General features: G+C 36.3%; 1 protein-coding gene across 1 annotated transcript in view; it reads left to right on the forward strand.

Annotated features, from left to right (window-relative positions):
- The window catches only part of FAF1 (Fas associated factor 1), a 373,466-nt gene that overhangs the window by 159,397 nt on the left and 189,717 nt on the right, over nucleotides 1-24,352 (forward strand). Inside the window, exon 8 of the mRNA XM_055139161.1 lies at nucleotides 19,715-19,801. Within this exon, the coding sequence (XP_054995136.1) occupies nucleotides 19,715-19,801 (87 nt within the window). The remainder of the gene's footprint in view (nucleotides 1-19,714; nucleotides 19,802-24,352) is intronic.

The following is a 24,352-nucleotide window of genomic DNA, read 5'->3' on the forward strand; positions in this document are numbered from 1 at the left end:
TGACCCGGGTTCGATTCCTTCGTCCCTTTCGGAGAGTCTGGCAAACTATCGAGAGTATCCCGCCCACACAGCAGAGCCTGGCAAACTACCCGTGGCATATTTGATATTCCAGAAACAGTAACAAGTCTCACAATGGAGACGTTACTGGTGCCCATTTGAGCAAATCGATGAGCAATGGAATGACAGTGATATAGTGATAAGAGTTTGAGATGTTGCATGGCTGCAATGTGGCAGCGTGCTATAGGGAATTCTAAATTTTTAACAGGGTGATGTAGCTGGAGTTAAATTTTAAACGGTATGGTTTACATTTTAATTAAATTTTAAGCTTTGTGTGTGTGCATGACTGCTGGGGCTTCTCGAAGTACAGGGAGATGATCGAAGGTAAGCCATCCCAACTTCATGAAATTCTCGACATTTCAGTTACAAAATCCCCATACCTGTGTTTTTCTACAGATTAATTTCTGGATGAGGCTCATCCCAAGCAGTGGGGTCTGGACGAAAGAGTGGTGGTGATTGTGGTGTGTGAGAGTTTTCAGCTGTAAGGCCTTTTTGAGCGGGCCCTGGGCTGACTTACTGGCCTCTGGGATGACCCAGACAACTCAGCCTTACATGGGTATTTGGAGAAGTCTTCTGGAACTTGATTTCTTCTGAAGTTTACTACAACTTCTTTAAAAAATAAAAATGTGGACCGCACTCTAAGGTGTTGAGGGACTACACCTGGCTTGGTGCTCAGGGAAACCACATAGTACTGGGAATTGCACCCGGAACTCCTTCATGCAGTGTATGTGCTTCAGCACATTGAGTTGTCTCATCAGTTCACATTCAGATCCTTTAAAACACTGTTTTTGCTGCTGTGTGTAGAATGGATTGCAGAAGCCAACCATAAAGTCACAAAGACAAGTGACATAGTTATTTTAAAAGGAATGGATGGTGGTTTTCATTGGGAAATGAAAGATGAATCCTAAAATTTTGACTTGAGTAGCTGAATAAATGATAGTAGGGAAGAAGTGGAATGAACATAGATTGGTTTGGGTTTGGGAGGAAATATCTACAAAGAAAATCAGGTTTATTTTGAATGGATAATGTCTATATCAGATGATTTTACATTTTTTTCTGGGGTGGGGGGACCTGTACCTGATGATGCTTAGGCTTACTCTAGGCAGTGCACTCAGGAATCACTCTTGGTGGGCTTTGGGGGCCATATGGAATGGTGAGGATCATAACCGGGTTGGCTGTGTGCAAGGCAAGAATCTTGCCTCCTGTACTGTTGCTCCAACCCGTGGTCTTACTTTATTTTAAAAAATACTTTGTTTTCCTTTTATAGTTTTTATATGTGACCTTGATTTATTTCACAATTCATACTTTTCTAAACTTAATAAAACTTAATAATATAAAATATATTCTTCATGCATTCATTTGACATTGAATAGTGTACTTTTTTTTTTTTTTTTTGCTTTTTGGGTCACACCTGGCGATGCACAGGGGTTACTCCTGGCTCTGCACTCAGGAATTACCCCTGGCAGTGCTCAGGGGACCATATGGGATGCTGGGATTCGAACCCGGGTTGGCCGCGTGCAAGGCAAACACCCTACCCGCTGTGCTATCACTCCAGCCCCTGAATAGTGTACTTTTTTTCCTCACAATGATTACCAAAAACATATAAATAATATTTTCTCTTTTGTGCGGGGGAGGAGGCACAACTGGTGATGCTCAGGGGTTACTCCTGGCTCTACACTGAGGAATTACTCCTGGTATTGCTCAGATGATCATATGAAATGCCAGGGAATCGAACATGGTCTGCCTCATGCAAGGCAAGTGCCCTATGTGCAATCTATTGCTCCAGCCCTATATAAATAATATTTTTATTGTAAATGAATCAGGAACTCAAAAGTCTAAAAAAAAGAAGATGATAGTCATTTTCTATGAGCTTAAGGAAAGTATTCATTCATTTTATTTTGGCAGATACTGCCAATTGTCCCTCATAAAAACATTTGTTCCTTTTCTATTCACCAGCATTATGTGTTTTTGCATGTTACACTGTATAGAGTTGGGCAGATACAAAATAGGTGTATTTTGCATTTTTAATAAAACCTCGTAAAATATACGTATAACTCAAGTGTTAATACCTAAAACTCACAGAGTATGTACTTTATAAATGTTTCCCAGTGGGATTATTACATTGAAAAGAGTATCTAAAAGTTTCTCTTTTATGAAATGAGTTGGATTGAAAAAGGGATTGGCTCTTTTTTCAAAGATTCATATGATTGATCTTTAGAAACTTAAGACTTGTTTGGAGCAATGGTAGGGAAAAAACAGTGAGGTTTTGTTTTGTTTTGTTTGGGGGCCATGCCTGGCGATGCTCAGAGTTTACTCCTGACTGCATTCAGGGATCACTCCTGGTGGACTTGGGGAACCAGATTTTTGAGGATTTTTAAGAATAGAGTTCAAATAGAGGCGTACCATGTAATAAAGCTGGATTTGTACCCGTACACTTGATGTTAGCATAAAATTCAGTAATGTGTGCAAATTGTGCATATCCGCTGACACTCAAAAATGGCATTTGCACTGTTCAAATGGTCTCTTCCACTTTTAAAATGCAAAGTGTTTCCTAATGCTTTATTTATCTCATTAGAATAATTATCACATTGTACCATAAATATTTGTTCAAGAAAATGATCCTCACAGGGCTCTGAGTTCCCAAAGACAACAAAATATTGTCTTTTCTACCTTTGTGTGTCTCTTGCTGAGGTTGCAGACTGGCAAATATAAGAGTTTTGTTTGGCTATGTACTTGTTTTGGTCCAAGAGGGTTTTAAGTTTGAGCTAGTTGCCACCATTAAAAATTAGTATGTTTTGGGGCTGGAGCAATAGCACAGCGGGTAGGGCGTTTGCCTTGCACGCGGCTGACCCAGGTTCGATTCCCAGCATCCCATATGGTCCCCTGAGCCGCCAGGAGTAATTCCTGAGTGCAGAGCCAGACTAACCCCTGTGCATCGCCAGGTGTGACCCAAAAAGAAAAAAAAATTAGTATGTTTTGGGCAAAAGAGATGTACAGAAGACAAGGTGCTTGCTTTGCATACGGCTGGCCTAAGTTCAAATCCCTGGTATCACAGATTGTCCCTGAAGAAAAGCTTTGAAGTATATCATTACCACAAGGACCAGAAAATAGCATCCTGGTTAGATACCCAGAACTTTCTTTGCTGCATTATAATCGCTTAAATGATAAATGCTCATTAATACTGTGAGTCAATGAGGGACTGACTTTGAGCCTGCTGGTGGTTATAGAATCTGTTACAACATTTCTTTCCAATTCTGCTTCTAACTGAGTATGATTGCTTTGGGAAGTGTTGACCCTAGCACTGTATGTCCTCACAAATACCACTGTGTGTAATTCTGGTGGTCCTTTGCACCACAGGGCCTGAGCAGCACCACTGAATCATCTGACCAGGTTGCTTGAGTATTTCTGGGAATGAACTTCCTGAGCACTTCTTGGGAGCTTTTTACCCCAACCTTCTAGTGTTCTGCAGTAGAACACTAGGTTACTCCAGGGCTGCATCTGGCAATGCTCGGAATGGGAATTGAACCCCGGTCAGGTGCATGCTAAGCATGCATACTAACCAATGTACTATCTTCCATCCACTGAATGTAGTTTTAATTTTTTTTAAAATTTTGTTCTGTTTTGTTTTAGGGACACACCCAGTGATGCTCAGGGGTTACTCCTAGCTGCACTCGGGAATTATTCCTGAAAGTGCATGTGGGACCATATGGAATGCTGGGAATCAAACCCAACTTGACTGTGTGCAAGGCAGGCGCCTTACTGTATTATTTCTTCAGACCTTGAATGTACATTTTAAATTTAGAATTGGTTTATGTTTTGCTTATAAATCCAGTGAGGCATACTCTTACCACTTTATTAACAGTAAACAACGTATTTTTAAAAGTTGTTAATGTTAAACTCTAAAATTTAGGGTTAATTAGGAGATAATCTGATTTTTTAAAAGAGGCAGTAAGGTTTTACATTTAATTTGAGATTCTTTTTTGTGGTTGTACTTGCATTTTTCATTGATATCACTTACCATTTTATTTACCTCCCCTTCCCCCAAAACCAAACCCTATAGCAAGTTTATTTTTATTGTAAATAATTATTCACAAATCCTCCTCCCCTCTTCACTCCCCCCTCCATGAAATTAGTCTTTAAGGAAGTAGAGAGTACTATGTCTTGTCCATCTAGAACCTCTCTACCCCACCCCTCCACTCCACTCCTCTCTCTTCTCCCATTGGTGTGCAGGTCTTACTCCTGACTCTACTCAGTGATTACTCTTGCCGTGGCTTGGTGCCAGGGATTGAACCTTGGTGGGCACTGTGCAATTCAAGCAATCTACCCACTCTACTTACCATCTCTCCAGCTCCATCTTGAACTTTCTTTGCTTCATTATAATCGCTTAAATGATAAATGCTCATTAATAATGTGAGTTAATGAGGGACTGAGTTTGAGCCTGCTGGTGGTTATAGAATCTATTTACAACATTTCTTTCCAATTCTGCTTCTAACTCAATATGACTGCTTTAGGGAGTATTGACCCAAAAGGAAAGGTATATTAAATCATTACTCCTAAATAAAAATCTGCCATCTATATACAATTAACATGATTTATTAGAGTTTTTTGGAAATCATTGTCATTCTCAGGTTACCATTTTGTAAAAAACAGAAACAAATCAGTGAATAATGTAAAATATTTAACTAATATGTTGATGCTCAGCATTTCTTTTCTTCAAAACTACCTTTTACACATATTCTATTACACTTAAATTTGAGAAAACTATTTTCTATTGATACTTTACAGACTAAAATAACATTTATAAAAACAGTAAAAATTTGAAAAGTTAATTTATCATACTATTTCACCTTTATGCCTTTCTCTTTATGAAAATGAAAGTAAGGAGAAACATGAAGTTCTGCTGGGGATATGTTTGTTTTTATATTGCTTCATATTCTTTAAGTAGTCTTAATATACTGTTCAGTAATATAATGGTTAGCCACATATGGCCATTTAAAATTATTTAAACTTAGAGTAAAAGGCTATTTTCTGTTGTTACCACCTTGTAGTAGCTCTCTGCCGCTACTGGTTACTATTGAATAGTCTAGATAGAAAACATTTCTGTCCTCACAGAAAGCTTTGTAACTGCTGATAGGCCATTATATTCACAGTCCTTAGCCTTAATTGTGCCCCCTTTTTTTGTATATGGTTTGAAAATGAAATTTTAATGTGTTTTTGTGTCCTAAAAAGAGTTCTTTATTTTGTAATTTCTTGAAATTTTCTTTTCTTATGTGGTTATATTATCAACTATATATTTAAATAATTTTTTATTTCCTTTATTTTTCTATTTATTAAGATAACCAACACCTGAACATTGTTATTTATTTAAAACTAATTCTGAGATGAATACTGTTGAAATATGTCTAGTTATTAGTCACTTTAAAGATAACAGCATATGACAGTATCTCCATGTGCCTCTTTTATCATGTTTAAGGAAAAATTACTTATTAAATGGTGATTTTTCTGTCTTTATCTTATTAAGTAAATTATATGGTCCTTTTTTTAATGGAAACCTCCATAGTTAGAGACGTAAAACAGCAATTTCTTGGTTCTATAGCATGACATAGTTCAGAGCTGAGATTAGAGAAACCCCATAGAGTTGTTAATACTTGAGGGCATCTCCAACTAGAAAAGTATGTGAATTTAGGCATGGGAGGAAGGAAGGATCTGCTTTAAATTTAGCGTAGGGTCACTGAATCTTAATGATAGATTAAACAAGAGAGGTAGAATAATGAATAGGGGTATGCAGTGTGTAGCACTAATACCAGAAGTCCATGGTTTGTGGAGGTTTTTTAATGTTCTTTCCCATATGGTTTTGAATAGAATAGGTTATGGCAGGGATGAGCTAATAAATAGCATTGTTAATGAATAAACAGGAGTAATTTTTCTTAACAGGAGATTTCAGGCAGTTTATTTAAATTTCAGACAGTTTATTTAGATTTAATGAATCATGCGATTAAAAACCTTCTAACCTTAAGAGCACATTAAATGGAAAAAACAAGATATTTTTGTTATTTTCTTATAAAATAGTCTTTACATTTCAAAGTTGCCCTGATTATGAAACTGGGTTGGAACTTTTAACTGCTTTCTTTAAAAGCCAGTTTTATGGAGCTTTTGAGTATTGGCAGCATCTGTCCTTAGGGTATGTATGGTTTTCCATGTTAGGGTCCTAATGTTGTTCATTTTGATCAGCTTTATTAACTTTTCATTTGGAACTGATTTCTAGCTCTGCCTCATTCACCTAAAATTGATTCAGTATATTATAATGATGCATATTCTTTTTATTATGTCTTTGTGCTTGGCCATATCAGCAGCTTCCCTAAGATAGCCCTTTCTGTGCTCCTACCCATGTCTCTCGAAGACAGTAATGCTGAAAGCTGTTCTTAGAAAGTAGCAAGTTCGAATATAAAAACTTGATCAGAAACACTTTTAAGTATCTCTCAGGGCAAATTTCTTACTATTTCCAAAAGGAAAGGTTGTCTCTAGCACCTTTGTTAAGTGAAGGGAAATGAAACTCTCCTGACTCTAGGGCCCCAGTTGCAAACACTGGTTTAGTTGTTCCCAAACTTTCTCCCTGATGTGTGGGTGACTTGAATGGTTTATTTTCACTTGATGAGCCACACCCCCAAGCCACTTTAGTATTCATGGCAGACCCTAACACTGAGCCTCTTTGTTGTCTTTGTATTTTGCACTTTTTTGTTGTTGTTAACAAGAAAAGATAAAATTTTAAGAGATTTGATTATAGGCAGAGGTTCCATTGATGATGGTTCCCACCACTGTTTTCAGCATCTTAGACAAAGACCAAGTCCTAGATGGACAACAGAAGCAAAGCAAGCATAAACACCAACTTTGAGTGGTCAGTATGGTGTTATCTTAGTGGGAAAGGATCTAATCTTTAGTAAAATAGATTCATGTATTTTTATCAAAACATTTAGATTCCCATGTAATATATTTAATATTTGATAAGAAGTAGTCTTTGAAACATTTTTAAAGAAGAAATATTAAATTAATAATGTTTTAAGTTATCCTTTAGTCATTAGACCAACTGAATGACATTTTAGCAACTATTTGTATATATGTGTGTGCTAATATGCCTGTGTGTGTGTACCTAGGTGTAAAATCTAAAAGCAAATATAGTTCTTTTGATAGCATAGGTTAATGGCATTGCCTTATATCTTTTCCCTCATAGAATATAATTTGTGTGTGTTGTGTAAGGATTGAACCCAGGGCCTCATACATGCAAAACATATATTCTACACACACTGAACTACATTCTCAGTCCCTATAGTTGTAATTTTATTTTATAATTTAGGTCGCAAATAATTTAGGTTGAAAATGAATTTCTTCAAAGCAAAGGAAAGGAGGAGAAGTTGGTACGTGTGCCCTACAATTGAGAAGGAAAACAGGAATAAAAGACAGGTCATAATTGTTATACTGTAGAATGACAGAAGAGACAGGCTGTCATTGTGATGAATGTCTTCAAATACTTCTTTGTTTTTTGGAGTTTGGGGTTTTGGGCCACACCTGGTGATGCTCAGGGCTTACCTTTGGCTCTTTAGTCAGGAATCACTCCTAGCTAGGCTCTGGAAAACAGCCATATAGAGTGCTCAAAACCAAGTTGACCAGGTGTCTTACCTGCTGTACTATTTGTCTCTCTGACCCCTCAAATTCTTTTATTCCCAGCAAAACTCTTAGGGTAGTATGGATGGGAACTCAGGAGGCATACATGTATAATAGGAAATGCATAAGCTAACCTTTACATAATAAAGTATATTATTTTAATTGTTCTTCTTTTTTTTTTTCTTTTTGGGTCACACCCAGTGATGCACAGGGATTACTCCTGACTCATGTACTCAGGAATTAATTCCTGGCGTTCTCAGGGGACCAGATGGGATCCTGGGAATCGAACCCTGGTTGGCCGAGTGCAAGGCAAATGCCCTACCCACTGTGTTATCACTCCAGCCCCTTAATTGCTCTTCTTTTACTTTTTATTTTACCTGTTTATTTTCCTAAATTTCTTTATTTTGCTTTTTTACCCATAGCTATGTGAGACACCAGAAGCTATTTCAAACTGTGAAGACAACATTTAGTCCTTCAAACAGTAACAAGTTCTTTTTTGAACTGGTAGTTCTTTTTCCTCTATAGTTCCTAAAAATACAAAATTGACAGCCTGGAACTGTTCATTATCAGTTTTTGCATTACTTCAGGTATGAAAGGGTCACTTGCTCTCATGACAGAGTTTTTGCTCTTAGCTAATCACTCTTACTAATCACTTAACGCCCTCCATTCAGAGTATGTGAAAATGGCCTCATACAAAGTTTTATTTGGCCACACCCAGCAATGCTCAGAGGTTTATCTTGACTCTGGCTCTGCACTCAGGAATCACTTCTGGCAGGCTTGGGAGACATGAGGGATTTTTGATCAAACCTGGTCAGCCGCATGCAAGGCAAGCGCCTTTTCTGCTGCACTATCTCTGGCAGGGACTTTGGGTAGGTCTTTTACCTTGCACATGACTCACCCAGAAACCTAACCCTCCAGAGTGCCTCCAGGAATAATTCTGGAGAGCAGAGCCAGGAGTAACTCCTTATCAGTGCCAGGTGTGGCTTAACCTCCGCCTGTCCCACTTACCATCCCACCCCCAAAAGCACATACTAAAATTTCAAGTATAGAAGAATTTCAAAGATAATTTATTATAGCTCATTATTTTGCAGAAGAGGAAATTCAGGCCATGAGATGATAAAGTCACAGTCATTAAGAATTTAGACTTTAAGGTTTTATAAAAATAAATCCTCCTAATTTTATCATTTATTAACTGGAATAATGTCTGGCAAAATTATTGTTCCAGAACTTTTGTTTCTTCATTTGTAAAAAATAAAAATAATATATCTAGGGTTTTCCACTGTGGAGAAGTGCGTGTTCTCTCTTGAACATGTATCTCTCTCTCCTCACACTTAAGTAAATTTCTTTCAGTAATACTATTTTGCTTCACTAAAAAAATATAGAAAGGTCTTTGTTGTTATTGTTATATTATTGGTACTGAAGTAAAACCTAGTTCTTGGTTTATAGAAGATGTGAAATGTTTGCTAAATTATTTGCTAACTTTAAACTTCTTTGCTAAAACAGATACTAAATAATTGCTTTTCTCTATCCTTTTTCCTTTGCTCAGAGTCACTCAGATAATTAGCCACATAGTTAAAAGGAATACCAGTTTTTTGAACTGAAGTATATGTCTTTAATTTAAATTAAAACAAAAGATTTTTGAGTTACAGAATAGGAATTTAGAAAAGATACATACACAGAAAATAAAAATGAGCAATAATCTCTGATACAGAGAGAACAAGTTTACACAGTTGTTATATATCTAATTTTATGCATATATATACTGTATGTATATGTTTACATATAATGTATGTAACTTAACAAGCAAAAATTTAAATTTTATAATTATAAATGCAATAATATTAATGTTATTAAATATTCTGCCTTGGGTCATCAAACATTTATGTAAAGGGCTGTAAAAATACTTTAGGCTTGGAGGGCTACACAGTGTATCTTGAATCTATCTTAGTCATACAAAAGCAGCCGCTCAGTATATAAACAAATAAATTTGTTGTCTTTCAGTGTAACTTAACAAAAATAGGAGACTGGATTGGTCTCTAGGATATACTTTCCTGTCTCTGATTCAACATTATCATTTTAATAACTGTGATATTTATTTTATTGGCTATTAAGATTATATCATTTTACAAAAATATCCTGTAGCTAAATATTTGGTTTATACTCCTCAAACATTATACAGATTCAGTGTAGTCCCTTTCAAGTTACCCATGACAATTTTTAAAAAATAGATCAAATACTCCTGAAATATATATGGAACGATACCCACACCCCCACCCGAATAGCTAAAGCAATCCTTGGGAAAAAGAAATCAGAGGTGTCACTTTCCCCAGCATTAAACTGTACTACAAAGTGGTTATAATTAAAGCAGCATGGCACTGTGATAAAGACAGAATCTCAGATCAGTGAAATAGAATTGATATCCTGAGGCAGACCTTCAGGTATATGATCAGTTAATCTTTGATAAAGGAGCAGAAAATATGAAGTGGAGCAAGGAAAGCCTCTTCAACAAGTGGTGCTGGGAAAATAGGTTAGCTACATGCAAAAAAAAAAAAAAAAGAAAATGAACTCAGACTTCTATCACCATGCACAAAAGTCAAATAAAAATGGATTGATATTAGACATGAATCCATAAGTTACATAGAGGAAAATGTAGTCAGAACTCTCCATGATACTAAAGCTAAAACCAGCTTCAATGGTGAAACACCACTGACCAAGCAAGTAGAAGCAAAGATAACAAATGGGACTACATTAAACGAAGAAGCTTTTGCACCTAAAAAAAAATAACCAAAATATTTAGAAAATCCATGGAATGGTAGAATTATTTACTCAACACCCTCTGATAAGGGGTTAGTATCCAAGATATATAAGGCACTGGCAGAATTTTATAAGAAAAAACATCCAACATCATCAAAAAATGGGGAGAAGATATGAACAGAACATCCTCAAAGAAGAAGTAGAAATGACCAAAAGGGATGTGAAAAAAAGATCTAAAAAAATGAGATATCATCTCACACCACAGAGACTGGCACAGGTCAAAAAGAACAAAACCAACTAGTGCTGGTACAGATGCGAGGAGAAAAGGACTCTCACTCACTGCTGGTGAGATTGTCAACGGGGACAGACTTTTTGAAAAACAGTATGGACATTCCTTAAAAATCTAGGGATTGAGCTTCCTTTTAACACAGCAACACCACTTCTTGGAAAGGGCTTAGCACCCTAGAACAATCGGGAGAAAAGACACTTGCACCCCAGTGTTCTTTGTAGCACTATCCACAAGAGCCAAAATCTGGAAACAGCTCAAGTATTCAAGTATTCAAGTCTTCAAGTATTCTAGAATAGATGACTGGATAAAGAAACTGGTAGATATACACAATGGATTATTTCTTGGCCATAATAAAGGTAAAGTCATGAAATTTGCTGCTACTTCGAGGAACCTGGAGAGCATCATGCTGAGAAGGGGGGAGGGAAAGAGAGAGAGAAGAGGAGGGAAGGGGAGAGGAGGGGAAGAGAGGAGAGGAAGGGAGAAGAGGGGACAGGGAGGGGAGGGGAGGGGACGGACGGGGAGGGGAGAAGAGGTTCCCTAAAAGTCCCTTTCTTACAAGCATACTAGTGGGAGGCAGGGTCATTGATGGAGGGAAGTGGACACTAGTGAAGGAAGGGATTAGTCTTTAAACATGTATGTCTGAAATCCAATCATGAATAGTTTTGTAATTTCATGGTTACTTAAAAAAAAACTTTGGTCTAAATGTATGATATGTCCTTAAGATTAAGCTGTAAATTATTCTCTGACACTATATCAAATTGTCTACTAAAATTAAGACTTCGTTTTTGGTCACATCTGGTGGTGCTCAGGGGTTTATTCCTGTCTCTGCTCAGAGATCATTCTTGTGGGGTTTGTGAGGACCATATTTGGTGCCAGGGATTGAATTCAGGTCGGCTCTGTGTAGTATAAGACAAATGCCTTACACACTCTACTGATTGCTTTTTTTACAAATTTTTATTCACTGCAAGCAGTCAAGAATATTTGCATCTTTGTTATTTATTGGGCCAGTAAATTGTCAGCAAATCTTTGCTCTCTTACTGTTTCCAAAAATGAGTGGAACTATATCTTCTAGAACAAGGTTTTGACTGGCTGATTTGAGACTTTTTTTAATCGGGGGGGGGGAGGTTAGAGGGAGTGGCAGGGCAGGATGGTATCTTGTTTTCAGTAGGCTATGAAAGAGACAGAAACAAAACAAAAAGAAATAAAAACAAATCCTTGTCAATCTTTCATTTACTTCAAACATAGTTTTCTGGTGTCTGTGTAGTGTTTTTGTTTCTTGGGCCACACCTAGTGGTACTCAGGGGGCAACTCCTGGTTCTCCATTCAGGAATTACTCTTGGCGGTGCTCTGGGTACCCTATGGGTCCTGGTCCAATCGAACCTGGTTGTGTCACATGCAAGGTGAGCTCCAACCCCTGGTAGGTTTCTCTCCCCCCACCCCCACGACGCCCCCTCCTCCCTCTAATTTGGCTCATGTGTAGAAGTGTCTTCTAAGTAAAATCATAAAGCTTAAGATCAAGGTAGAAATTGAGGATTACCACAGATACTGAATGATGAAGACTATATTTTAAGACTAAAAATGAATCATTTTATCAGCCAAAAGTATAGTATTTCTTAATTTCTGAAATAGTAAAGTCATGTTCTCAAAAAAAGGACTTTCCACCTTAGGCAAGAGTTCAAAGGATTTTAGAATCTGTAAATTAGAGAGGCCTGGCAATCTGGGAGAATCTATAAATCACATATCCTAAAATAATATTTCTTAAACTGGCTTGCTAAGAATTATCTAGAGGTCTTGTTAAAAGATGATTCCTGGGTCCCAATTTCTTATACACTATAGGTCTAAGTGGGTCCCTGCAGTTTAATTTTTATTATTTTATACTGCTTTTGGGGGGCTCCAGGCATTGAGAACCTCTGTTGTAGAAAAATAATTGTAAAAAATGCTAAAATTTAGCTTTTTGGGGGGGTGTTTGGAATATATTTAATCTTGTATATATGTAAACTTTTTTTTTAGCACTTTAGTAGTTCTTATTTTTTTAAATACAGGTCTTAACTTTAAGATATAAGTTCATTTAAATCTATGAATATTTGCTCAGTCACTTGAAATATGATCTAATTTAGGAAATTTTATACCATTTAACTACACAAAACTTATAAGGTAAATTACTAGTGTAACCATGTTTGTAATTTAAACCTTATCCTTGTTTGGTTTATAGGTTGACTAAAATTTATTTTTGGTTATATGTCAAACTAATTTCCAAATTTGATTAGCTTTGCTATTATTGTTCCCAACTATATTTTTAGATGTCAGTTGTTATATTTATAGATAAGTGTTGATACAGGTTTAAAAAATGGTATTAAGAAAACTTAGTTACAGTAGGTAATTTAGTTTGAGCCAAAATGTGTCTTAAAATGAGTAGAATACAGTCAGTTCAAAGCCTGATTAAAAGCTACTTCATTTTTTATAGTTTTCTTCAAACAGTATCTTCATTATTTTCTAGAAAGATGGTATTTGAGAAAAAGAAATGTCTCCAGTTACTGTTTTTATGAGAAGAGAATTGCTGAGTTTTTTATTTAAATGGTTAATGAGAAGAAGTAATAGTTAAACACTTGGAGCATTGATTTCTGATTTGAATTCTCCAACACAGGCCAGCCCTGAGGGAAGGAGGAAAAAGCTTGCTAATTAACATTTGATTACTGATGCCACCTTCTCATTCCCCCTGCACCATCCGGTTTCAAGTGTTTTTGTTCAGGAAGGATTTTTAGGAGGGTTTAACTTGCATCTTAGTAAAACAAATCCATGTGCAACTGCTATGGATGTACAGTATGTTAAAAAGAAGAAAAGTCTTTAGATATAAAATATGTGTTCAAAACTCAGTGTGGATCAAAAGTGATTGGATTCTCAACTGTAAGCCTTTCAGAGCACCAATGATTGCCAGGAAACTGGAATTAAGCCTAGTCTCTGTTATGTCTTATTTTGATTCACACACACACCACACACACACACACACACACACACACACACACACACACGCAGAAAGAAAAAATAGAATTAAGCATGTTCCTATTATGTCTAATTTTGGTTTACACATGTGCTCACACAGAAACTAGAATTAAGCCTAGTTTCTATAACATCTTATATTTATTTATACATGCACACATTTGTTCAAATTCAGTTACTATTTGACAAACTCCCATACACAGACAATTGTTCATCACTATATCACTGTCATCACGTTGCTCATTGATTTGCTTGAGCGGGCACCAGTAACATCTCCATTGTGAGACTTGTTACTGTTTTTGGCATATTGAATATGCCATAGGTAGCTTGCCAGGCTTTGCCGTGCAGGCGGGATACTCTCGGTAGCTTGCCGGGCTCTCCGAGGGGGACGGAGGAATTGAACCTGGGTCAGCCTCGTGCAAGGCGAGCGCCCTACCCACTTCGCTATTAGTTACTATTTGGTAAACCCTTACACCCACATTGTTTGTTCAATGCAGTTATTATTTTTCAAACTCTTAACCAGATCATCAATATGGTAGTGTGAAGTATATCAGCTTTAAAGTTTATTATATTTAAAGATTGAATATACTCAGGTCCTAATATGACCAAATATGACCTAGTTTGACATAATATGACCAAAGGACGTCTTCTAAGATTGATAAGAGAATGAGATAAATGCCTGTAGTCCAGGGTGCATTTTTATAGGGGTTATAGTTAATTATAGTATTAATCCAGAAAATATAGAATCTAGAGACCTAAGCATCTTTTGTTTATTCTAAACCTATACAACAGAATATTTTGTTTCTATCTTTAACTTTATTGAATTGTTTAATACATTCAAAATTGTCAAGTAGATTTTGAGTTTTTAAAGATCTTAATGAATTAATAGAATTTGACAGCTGTATCACAACTGTATAGCCTTATTACTATAATTTGGGTAGTGAAAAATTATTTGGGGATTCCAGTGTGACATTTTATTTTTACACATGATCTTAGCCAAAAGGCCAAGAAGTGATAACATTCTATTTTTTTTTACACTCTATTTTTAAATTATATTTTGTGAGAGGGATTTTAAACTAGCTTTTATAAATTTACCATTTTACTTTTTGGTTTGCTCAAAAATCACACCTGGTCATGCATGAGGGACCATATGTAATTCTGGGATTGAACTTGGGCTGGCTCTTTGCAAGTGCCCTTTCCACTGTACTCTCGCTCCAGTCCCTTTTTTTTTTTTTTTTTTGGAAAACTAATAAACACAAAATTAAGTCTTATTTATCGAAAAAAATATTCACATCTAATAGTTATCATATTTGTATTTCTTAACCTGAATTTATTAGAAGTTTTCTGGTATTTGAGGGGGAAGGGCTTATGTCTTATTTACTTCATTAACTCTTTACTATTTTTCTTTTATTTTCTGGCCTTACTGGTTTAAGACTTACTCTTAGAAAGAGAGAACTAAGTCTCATAGAGAACTAACTCAATGGACTGAGCATATTATTTGCATGCAGGAGGGCCAGTTGAATACTTGTAAACACATGATTCTCTGATCACCACTGAGCAAAACCCTTGAGCACAGAACCAGGAGTAGTCCCTGAGCAGTATCAGGTGTGGTCCCAATGCTCCTACCTACCCGTAATTTCTCTCATTACTTAAGTATGTCTTAACTACATTTCATGCTTCTTTCTTGTACCTAGGATTATATCCCCTCTTCCATATTAATCTTAATATTTTATTAAATAGTAGGTCTTAGAGGTTGAAAATCATAAGTTGTTTATTTTATTCTGATACTAACTTAAGTAAAGCACAGAGAGGTTATACCAATATTCCTAGAATAACAACTACTAAACTTTGTTTTTTCCCGGTCCCTCTCAGATAGCCCAACAAGCTTTCAAGAGTATCCCACCCACACAGCAGAGCTTGGCAAGCTATGAGTGATGTATTCGATATGCCAAAAACAGTAACAAGTCTCACAATGGAGACGTTACTGGTGCCCGCTCAAGCAAATCTATGAACAACAGAATGACAGTGCGACATTATGAATACAGTGATTAGATGCAAATCTAGCCTGAGAACTTACATTCAAGCAGGGTTACTTCCTAAGAATTTTTTCCTAAGGTATTTGATAAAGTATAACTAAAATGTAGCAACATTTGAAAATCATGGAACACAAAACATTGAAAGTAATTATAATTGATTAGTGATATAATTTTATATGTAATAGATCATAATAAAATGATCTCTCATGCAGTGTTGTTAGAATTAGATTAGAATTAGATAAGAGTAGATTAGGATTTCTGCAATGAGGAAGTTGAAATTTGAAAAAGATAATTTCATAGATTTTTATTTATTATCAGGTGTAAATAGATGTTTATTAACAAGGAAAGGCAAGAGAGATATTAATCAGTGCCATAGTAAATCTGTACTCTTTCAAGTTAATGTGATTTATTTTTCTTAGTCACATCCTACTGTCTTGTATGAGGGAGAAATGAAATTGTCCTAGAAAATTCTGGAAAACAAACTGAATTAGTCATTAATCTAGAACTTAATCTAAATGCAACATGGTTTATAGCATAATTTTAATGTTCAGGTAATCACAGAATTTATTAAATTTCTTCAAAACTAATGAAACATTTGCATAGGTTAATAGTCTGAAATCTCATAGATTTAGAGATTAATGCACAACAAGAACTGAACAGATTATAAAGGTTCAGCATGATCTTGTGCCACTGCAGATCAAAAGAAATGTGTAAGACAAAAAGGTGCTTAGGAAATGTTACCCTGTGAAGTGCCACTTGTCTTTAACTGGAATTTAACATAAATCTCTAAAGATAAAACTCCATCAAAATATCACAATAATAGCAGCTGAACGTGCACGCTATAGCAACCAAACCATGTGTATATTCTTTTTGCATGTCTCAAGTGCTTTCAAATCTCTCAAGTAGTATTTCTTTTCTCTCAGTCTCCCGATCCTCCTCCCCCCCTCTCTTTTTTTTGCCACTTCTCTCTTTCCACAAATCCTTCCTCTGTCTCCTCCAATCCTCATTTATTTCTCCATCCTTCCCTATCTCCGAGGGAACTATGTTCTCTTTTTGATTCATGATGACTTTTAATTGATTTGCATCTAAACAAATGTATTATTTTAATTCAAGTTTCTTAGAATACAGTTTTTAGAAAATAATTGTTTTTTACTTTAGCTTCATGTGCATTTCAAGTTTTCCCCCTTCCCTACAGGGTTATGATTTAAAGTTTTAATTAAATAAAGCCATCTATAAAGATTATGTAACTTTTTAATATATCCGTTTGTAGAATTAGTACTTGTACTTAAGCTGTTGTATGAACTGTTATTTCTTCCATTTATATAATGCTAAAATTTGCCTGTGGGTACACTGTTAATAAGTATGGAATTTTTTTGAAAAGCTAATTTGTTTTCACTTAAATTGTTGTTTAGTGATTGTGTTTTCACACAAGGTTAAAACCCTGGGAATTTAGTTTTTCCTCTGGAACAGTTGAACATTAGCCTAATATGCTTTATGTTGTACCCTCTCAATCACATTCTGTCTGCATTAACTAGTTTATTCTATGACACGTTGCTTAACAGATGTCATTCTGGAGAGAACAATGAAGCCAAATACTTGTGCAATGGCTAACATTACTCTTACTTTGATCACTTTTGTTCAGCACATCAGTCTGGCATTGTGCTTTCTACCAACATACCACTATAGCCAGAACATGCGTTTCGGGCTTAGAATACCAGAGGAATGTTATTCAGTTTAGTGCAGTTACAGATGAGTTCATGAAAGAAGAAAAATACTGTTTATTTCATAATACCATATTGTTGTGTTTCGGAATTAAAGTGGAATTTTAAGAATCCCGCTCCGAAGTTTATATACTCAGCTCGTATTTGTGTGCATCCCCCAATGCTGGGGTAGCCTTGTCACCTTTACAACAGATGTAAAAGTTTGTCTTGCGCAACCCCTCCTCCCCCCCATCTAATCTGATGAACCTTGGTATGTCTAAGCAACACTGTTTAAAAAAAAATTAGAAAGTTTGTTTTTTTTTTTTGCCTTGGGGTTTAAAACCACACATTCCCCTCTTCTCCTTTCCTTCCCTTTCATCAGTGTAATACTTTGGGTTTATGAAACCCCATTCTGCTTAAGAACACTAACGTTTAAATATGATAAAATTGTCTTAGCTAGTGGAAGTGTCAGTCTTGCCCAGTTGCATATAATTAAATTGTTGGATTGATAATGACTAATGAAAATTTTCAGACTTAATGGCTGGCCATAAACAAAATACTGCATGGTAGACTAGCCAATGCTAAGAACCTTTGAAGAAAAGCTGTTTGTTTGAATTGAGTGGAGATCAAGTCATGCCCTCAAGCTCCTCCATTCTCATTTACTAAGTCTTTTTTCACAGGTGTACATTAGAGATAAAAATAGATTGAGTTCCGAGGAGTTTAGTTTTGTTTTTCCCCTTCCCTGGTGAATATATATTTCTCTTTCATTGGAAAGGTATCTTAGAAGTGTTTATGTAAAATAAGCAGTAATATGATACAAAATGCTGTAACTGGACTACATGATACTTTAGACTTCTGTATTTTAAAAACATGAATGAATTCCTCTTGTTTTTCTTACTAAGGTCTTCTTGGAGAGCATATTATGTACAACATTTCAAGACTAGCTTAATTTGTTACAGCAAGGGATCCCATAACTAACCTGATAATTAATTTTGTGGATGATCTCTCCATTCTTACAACTTGCTCATTTATTAGTCACTGAAATTTTTTTTTGTTTAGGAAAAATGTTTTAAAAAAGCTGAAATATCTAATTTTTTTAACATTTATCTAATGCAGTTTAACCTTCATATCCTTTATTCTGATGATTTACTCGACTTCTCACTCATTAAAATACAAAATATAATGTACATTGAAAATTAGTTTTTTACCTTTAACAGTAAAATGGAAAGCATGCATTTAGATTCAGTTCTAGATTAATAACTAATTCAGTTTGTTTTCTAGATTTTTCTAGGACAATTTCATTTCTCATACAAGACCGTAGTTTGTGACTAAGAAAACTAAATCACATTAACATGAAAAAGCACAGATTTAATATGGCACTGGTTAATTTCTCTGTTGCTTTTCATTTTATTTTCTTCTCAGGTGGGGCCTGACATATATAAATGAATGACTGTCAGCAAATCATCTTTTAAAATAAGAGTTTTTAATTTCAGGGTGATTTTTAAAGAAATAATCTGCATTGTTTAATTAATAGGTTTTTTATATCTTTGAAATTTGCATCAAACGCTAGAGAAAATTTTTGGTTCCTTCTTCTTCTTGCTCCAAAAAAAGTCTCACCCTTCTCTTTCCCACATAGAAACATGAAACAGACCCTTTGCTTAAGTCACTGCATTTCTTGAGAATTTAAATTAAATCAAGGCTGGTAACCCAGGGGAGGTAGTTCAGTGTGTCATTTCTGGTGGCACCACATGCCACCCTCTTAACACCTCTGGCAGTAGCCCCAGAGGCCTCCAGCATACCACTGGGTATGGGCCTTGGGGCCCTCAAGCACCTCCAGGGCGCTAATCCAGTATCACAGGGCCCAAACAGTCTTGGAGCCCTGCATTAACTGCCAGGCTTGCTTGACCAGTTATTCCCCTGAATGGTCCCCACAGACATCTAAGCACTGTTTAGGAACATCCTTCCAAATTGATTAAATAAATGTATAGTTCTAGTCTGTTAGGTAAATTATATCCCAAGTTTCTTGGCAGGAATTTTGAAGCCATTCTGGAATATAAAAACAGCAAATAGGGGGTACTTCTGAAACCTTTATTTTATCTAGCCGCAAATAATTTGTTTTTAAATTTGGTTAGATGTTTTAGTGAAATATTTATTTATATTTTTCTAGCTTAAGATTATTATTGAAAAGTCTCTTTTAAAAATGTTTTTCTTTCTTCTTATAGGTAAAAAGGAATGTGTATGACCTTACCAGTATCCCTGTTCGCCATCAGTTATGGGAAGGCTGGCCAACGTCTGCCACAGATGACTCAGTAAGTGACAGTTGAGTTACCACTTTTATATCCTCCACTCTTCTTGCCACTTTCAGTCTAATTGTGATAATCAAATATTTTAGTGAAAAATTTTATACATCAAATTATGCAAAAAATGAAAATGTCAAATTTTAATTCACTTGCAGGGCATTCGTAAGTCAAGTATTTAAGCTTTCTGTTAGTAATGTTACAATATCACTGTATCACTGTATCACTGTCATCCCGTTGATTTCTTTGAGTGGGTGCCAGTAACGTCTCTATTCATCCTACCCCTGAGATTTTAGCAGCCTCTCTTTACTTGTTCTTCCCAGCGGTGCCGCACTGAAAGCTCTCTCAGGGTAAGGGGAATGAGACCCTTCCTTGTTACTGTATTTGGCATATCGAATACACCACAGAGAGCTTGCCAGGCTCTGCCGTGTGGGCAGGATGCTCTCGGTACCTTGCCTGGTTCTCTGAGAGGGAGAACTAGGCTATAAGATGTCCTGCGGTTGCAAATGCGACCTCGAGCATCCAGGAGCGTTGTTTTATAGTCTCTGGATCTTGGCTGTTGATAGGATTAAACGGGCGCTGGGGGGGTGGTAGGGGGGGCGAAGTTTGTGGGTGTGGCTGCAAAGCTACTGGAAAATGGGGGGGTCTGGGTGGGGGTGGCTCAGTCCTGATCTAAGCAGGCTTGCAGATACCAGCCCCAGGTCTTGCAAACCTGGGTTCCTCTTGCCAGTTCCTTCATGCGTGAGGCTCTTCCGAAGGTGTGGAGAGTGGCCTTGAGTATAGCTGTGGCTGGATTCCGGAGGTCTTTGGCCTCCAGTTCACACATGGCAAGAGGAAGTACAGGGGCAAGGAGGATGTGGGCAAGGTGTTGGCCAGCTAGACAAGGCTCTGGGGGCCCTGGACACTGCCTTTCTCTCCACTAAAGTAGTTGATTAGAAGAAAATCAGATTTTCTCTTTAAGAAAGGGCTTCGAGTATTTGTAACTGAAATTTCAGGTCCTTGAAGAAACTGGCCTCTAGATGGAATCACATTTATTCTCAGTGACGCTCAGGCTCAGCAGGCGGGGCGGGCAGGTGGGGTCTGGGGAAGGCAGTGACCCCTTGGGAAAGAGTCGGGCAATGCCCACCCGGCCACCGGCAGCCTTCTGGAGGACCCAACCGGAAGGAGTGCCGGTGATGTGGACAGCCACTGTTGTAAGGACTTAAACTCTCCACCACCACATTTGCTGAGGGCCTGGGATTATAAATACATATTATATTTTACAATATTAGTATTAGGAATTTGATGCTTTTTAATTCAACACTTCCCTCCCTTCCCCCAACCCCCTCTCCTCCCCTCTTCTTCTCTTTCTTTCCCTTCCCTCCCCTCTTCCCTCCTCTCCCCTCGTCTCCTCTCCCTGTTCAATCCCTAGCACTGCATGATCTGCCAGATAGTGCTAGGAGCAACTCTAAGCAGCATGTCCCAAACACTGCCCACCTCCCTTACTCTCCCCCATCAAAAAACCAAACAACCAAATACACCTACTATTCCCAAGGTAGACCAGACTTTTTATTTTATTTTATTGTTTGTTTATTTATTTTTGATTTTTGAGTCACACCCAACGATGCACAGGGGTTACTTCTGGCTCTGCACTCAGGAATTACCCCTGGTGGTGCTCAGGGGATCATATGGGATGCTAGGAATTGAACCCAAGTTGGCCGAGTGCAAGGCAATGCCCTACCTGCTGTGCTATTGCTCCAGCCCCTAGACCAGAATTTTTAAAAAGTAATTAATGTTTATGTTCTTAAACATATCTATTTTTATTTTCTTCAGAAATGAAAACACTTAGTCTTTTTTTTTTAATCTTTTATATCTACTTATAAGGATTTTTCTGTTGTAAAATTTCTCTGCCCTCTTCCCAGTGATTATTCTTTTCCAAGAGAGTAAATGTTACCTGAAATTTTACTTGGCCATTTTCACCTATCATCTTTGTTATTTAGTACAAATACCCATTTTTCAAAGTAAAAATTGGTGTCTTAGTAGTTCAGAAGTTGTCTAATTTTTATTTTAGTGAAGCAACAGTTTTTATTGAAAAAAATTTGGACAGATGTGAGGGGAGAAAAAGAGATACATTTTCAAGAGAGCACGGGCTTCTCCAGAGGGAGGAAAACCCAGAAATCATCCAATTTTTAAAATAAGTAAGACTAAAGTAGAGACTTTGTAAACATCTTGTGATAATGAATATTGTAATTATTACTGTGATTGAGAATTGAATTACTTTTTAGTAAATGCTGCGTTTACAACTGGGTAATTATTACACCCTGTCTCAGCACCGCTCTCCTGCCTTTTAATATAGAGTCTCTGTAGGAAATAAAAACACCTTTAAGCTGTTAGCTTACATATATGTGCCTTGAATCTAATGATTCTATATTCTGAAAACAGTTCCTTTGGAAAATGCTTTATGGGTTATGAAACTTAAAGAGAGACCAGAGAGATAGTATAGCGGGTATGGCATTTGCCTTATGTGCAGCTGACCTCGGTTCCACCTCCAGCACTACATATGGTCATCCAAAGTCCCACCAGGAGTAATTCCTGAGCACAGAGCCAAGAGTAATCCCTGAGCACTGCCTGGTATGGCCCAGAAGCAAAAACCGAAAGAAAATAATCATATATATATTTTTTTACCAACAAGAAAGTAATGTTCATCAGTGGTAATCTTCCTTTTACTTGAGGTGTTAAGAAGAAACTAGAAATTTTCTTAGCATTGTCTAATAAACTTTTATAGGAAATGATAACATCAATAGAAAGCAATATAATATTTGGGCATTCGCTTGAATTTGTTAAACTTCTCATTAACTTATAGTGTTATGAATATTGGTGATGATACATTTATAATACTTGACTCATACTAGACAATAGTATTTATAATTGTTAGTGGTTAATTATGTCTCAGATAAGAATGACGAGCATTCCGTCATTGGCTTATTAAGGAACATTAAATGGTATCTGGTGTTTGTTTCAGAATAATCTGTTGGGCTAGGGGAGGAAATAGTGTTACTAATAAATCTAAGGTAGTCATCTTATCTGTATTGAAATTGGGTGATATATGTTATTATAGCATTCTCTCAACTTATATAATTGAAATTATATATAATTATATATAATTGAAATTTTATAATTGAAATTTTCCTTAATTAAAAGTGTAAAGCAAAAATAATTGTTAGGATAATTGTCAATAAAATAATTGTCACAATTTTATTACTGTAGGAAAATACAGAAAAAGCGGTTAAAATCCACAATATCCAGACCCGTAATGTACCTGTGCTGTATTTATATCACAGGGAACACAAGAGGGAGTTTCCATTAAGAGGCTTGATTCTTTTTTTGCCTCATTATTCATATTTGCACCTTTTCCCAGAACCTGTGAAGTGATGCCTGCCCACACCTCCCCAGAGCAAATGTTACCACATTGGCAAGATATTGCCTTGAGCTGCTTGATTTGATACAACAAAGATGTTTAGGGCCAGGCTGTTTTTAACTGATGCCATAGCTGATGAACTAGTCCCATTGCTAAATTTTGGCAAAAAATTACTTAAAATGTACTTTTCTAAGGAGATTCTAGCCAAAGAAATGTCAAGAAACTTTTCTTTCATTAGGATTATCAGACCTTATAAAGCTGGTGCTTGTAATCTATTTTGTTGTAGGCGATAATGTTTTTATACTTATTTAAATCACTCAAGTGGAGGCATCTGCTACAAAAAAAAAAAAATCTTCCTCACAGCTTAGGGCATGAATTGGGTACAGCTGAGAAATGTCAGCTGTGTAAACAACCTGAAATGTGTTACCAACAAAAATATAATTAATTTCTTTCCAAGACAGTGTGCCATACTTAATACTTAGAATGGTTTAACTTTCAGAGAAAGCACCTGAACATTTTCTTCCCAGTGGCAGAGCAGAGGATTGCTTATAAAGGTCATTAAAAGTGAGGTTAATTTGTACTTTTTTCTGCTCAGTTGCAGAAATTTGTATAGCTCTGAATATACAGTAACTTTAGATGCTAGTGGCCTCCACAAATGTATGGAAATATATCAAAAACTTAAAGGACTTGGGATGATAGAAACATTATAAATTTAATTGTAGAAATGGTTGCATAATTGTAAATTTACTAACAGTCTAGCAATCTGAACACTTGGAGTAAATTGACATCTAAATTATACCTCAATGAAGCTGTTCTTTTTAGAAAAGAAGTTAATGAATACCTGAATAAAAATCCTTTTTGATTTATGTTTTGTTCGTAAAAGAGAAATACTTTGTAATGACATGGGAGATGTTTTCTTCAGTATACGTCTCATTAACCTTTGATTTAGCAAACAGGACCAAGAAGTAGACTTCCTATAATTAGATTCTTGTATAATCTTGAGTCTCTTATGAATCTTCTAGGCTATAGTCTTCTGACATTTCAACACTGCTCAATGAAGTCAACAATCATTTAAAATATTGTTGCCCCATCTCCTTTAGAGTTAAAATATTTCCTTTGCTTGTAGTTGTACTATAATGGGGTATGGGATACTGTATGAATTGTCA

Source organism: Sorex araneus, chromosome 5 (assembly GCF_027595985.1).
Source record: "Sorex araneus isolate mSorAra2 chromosome 5, mSorAra2.pri, whole genome shotgun sequence".
Taxonomy (NCBI): domain Eukaryota; kingdom Metazoa; phylum Chordata; class Mammalia; order Eulipotyphla; family Soricidae; genus Sorex; species Sorex araneus.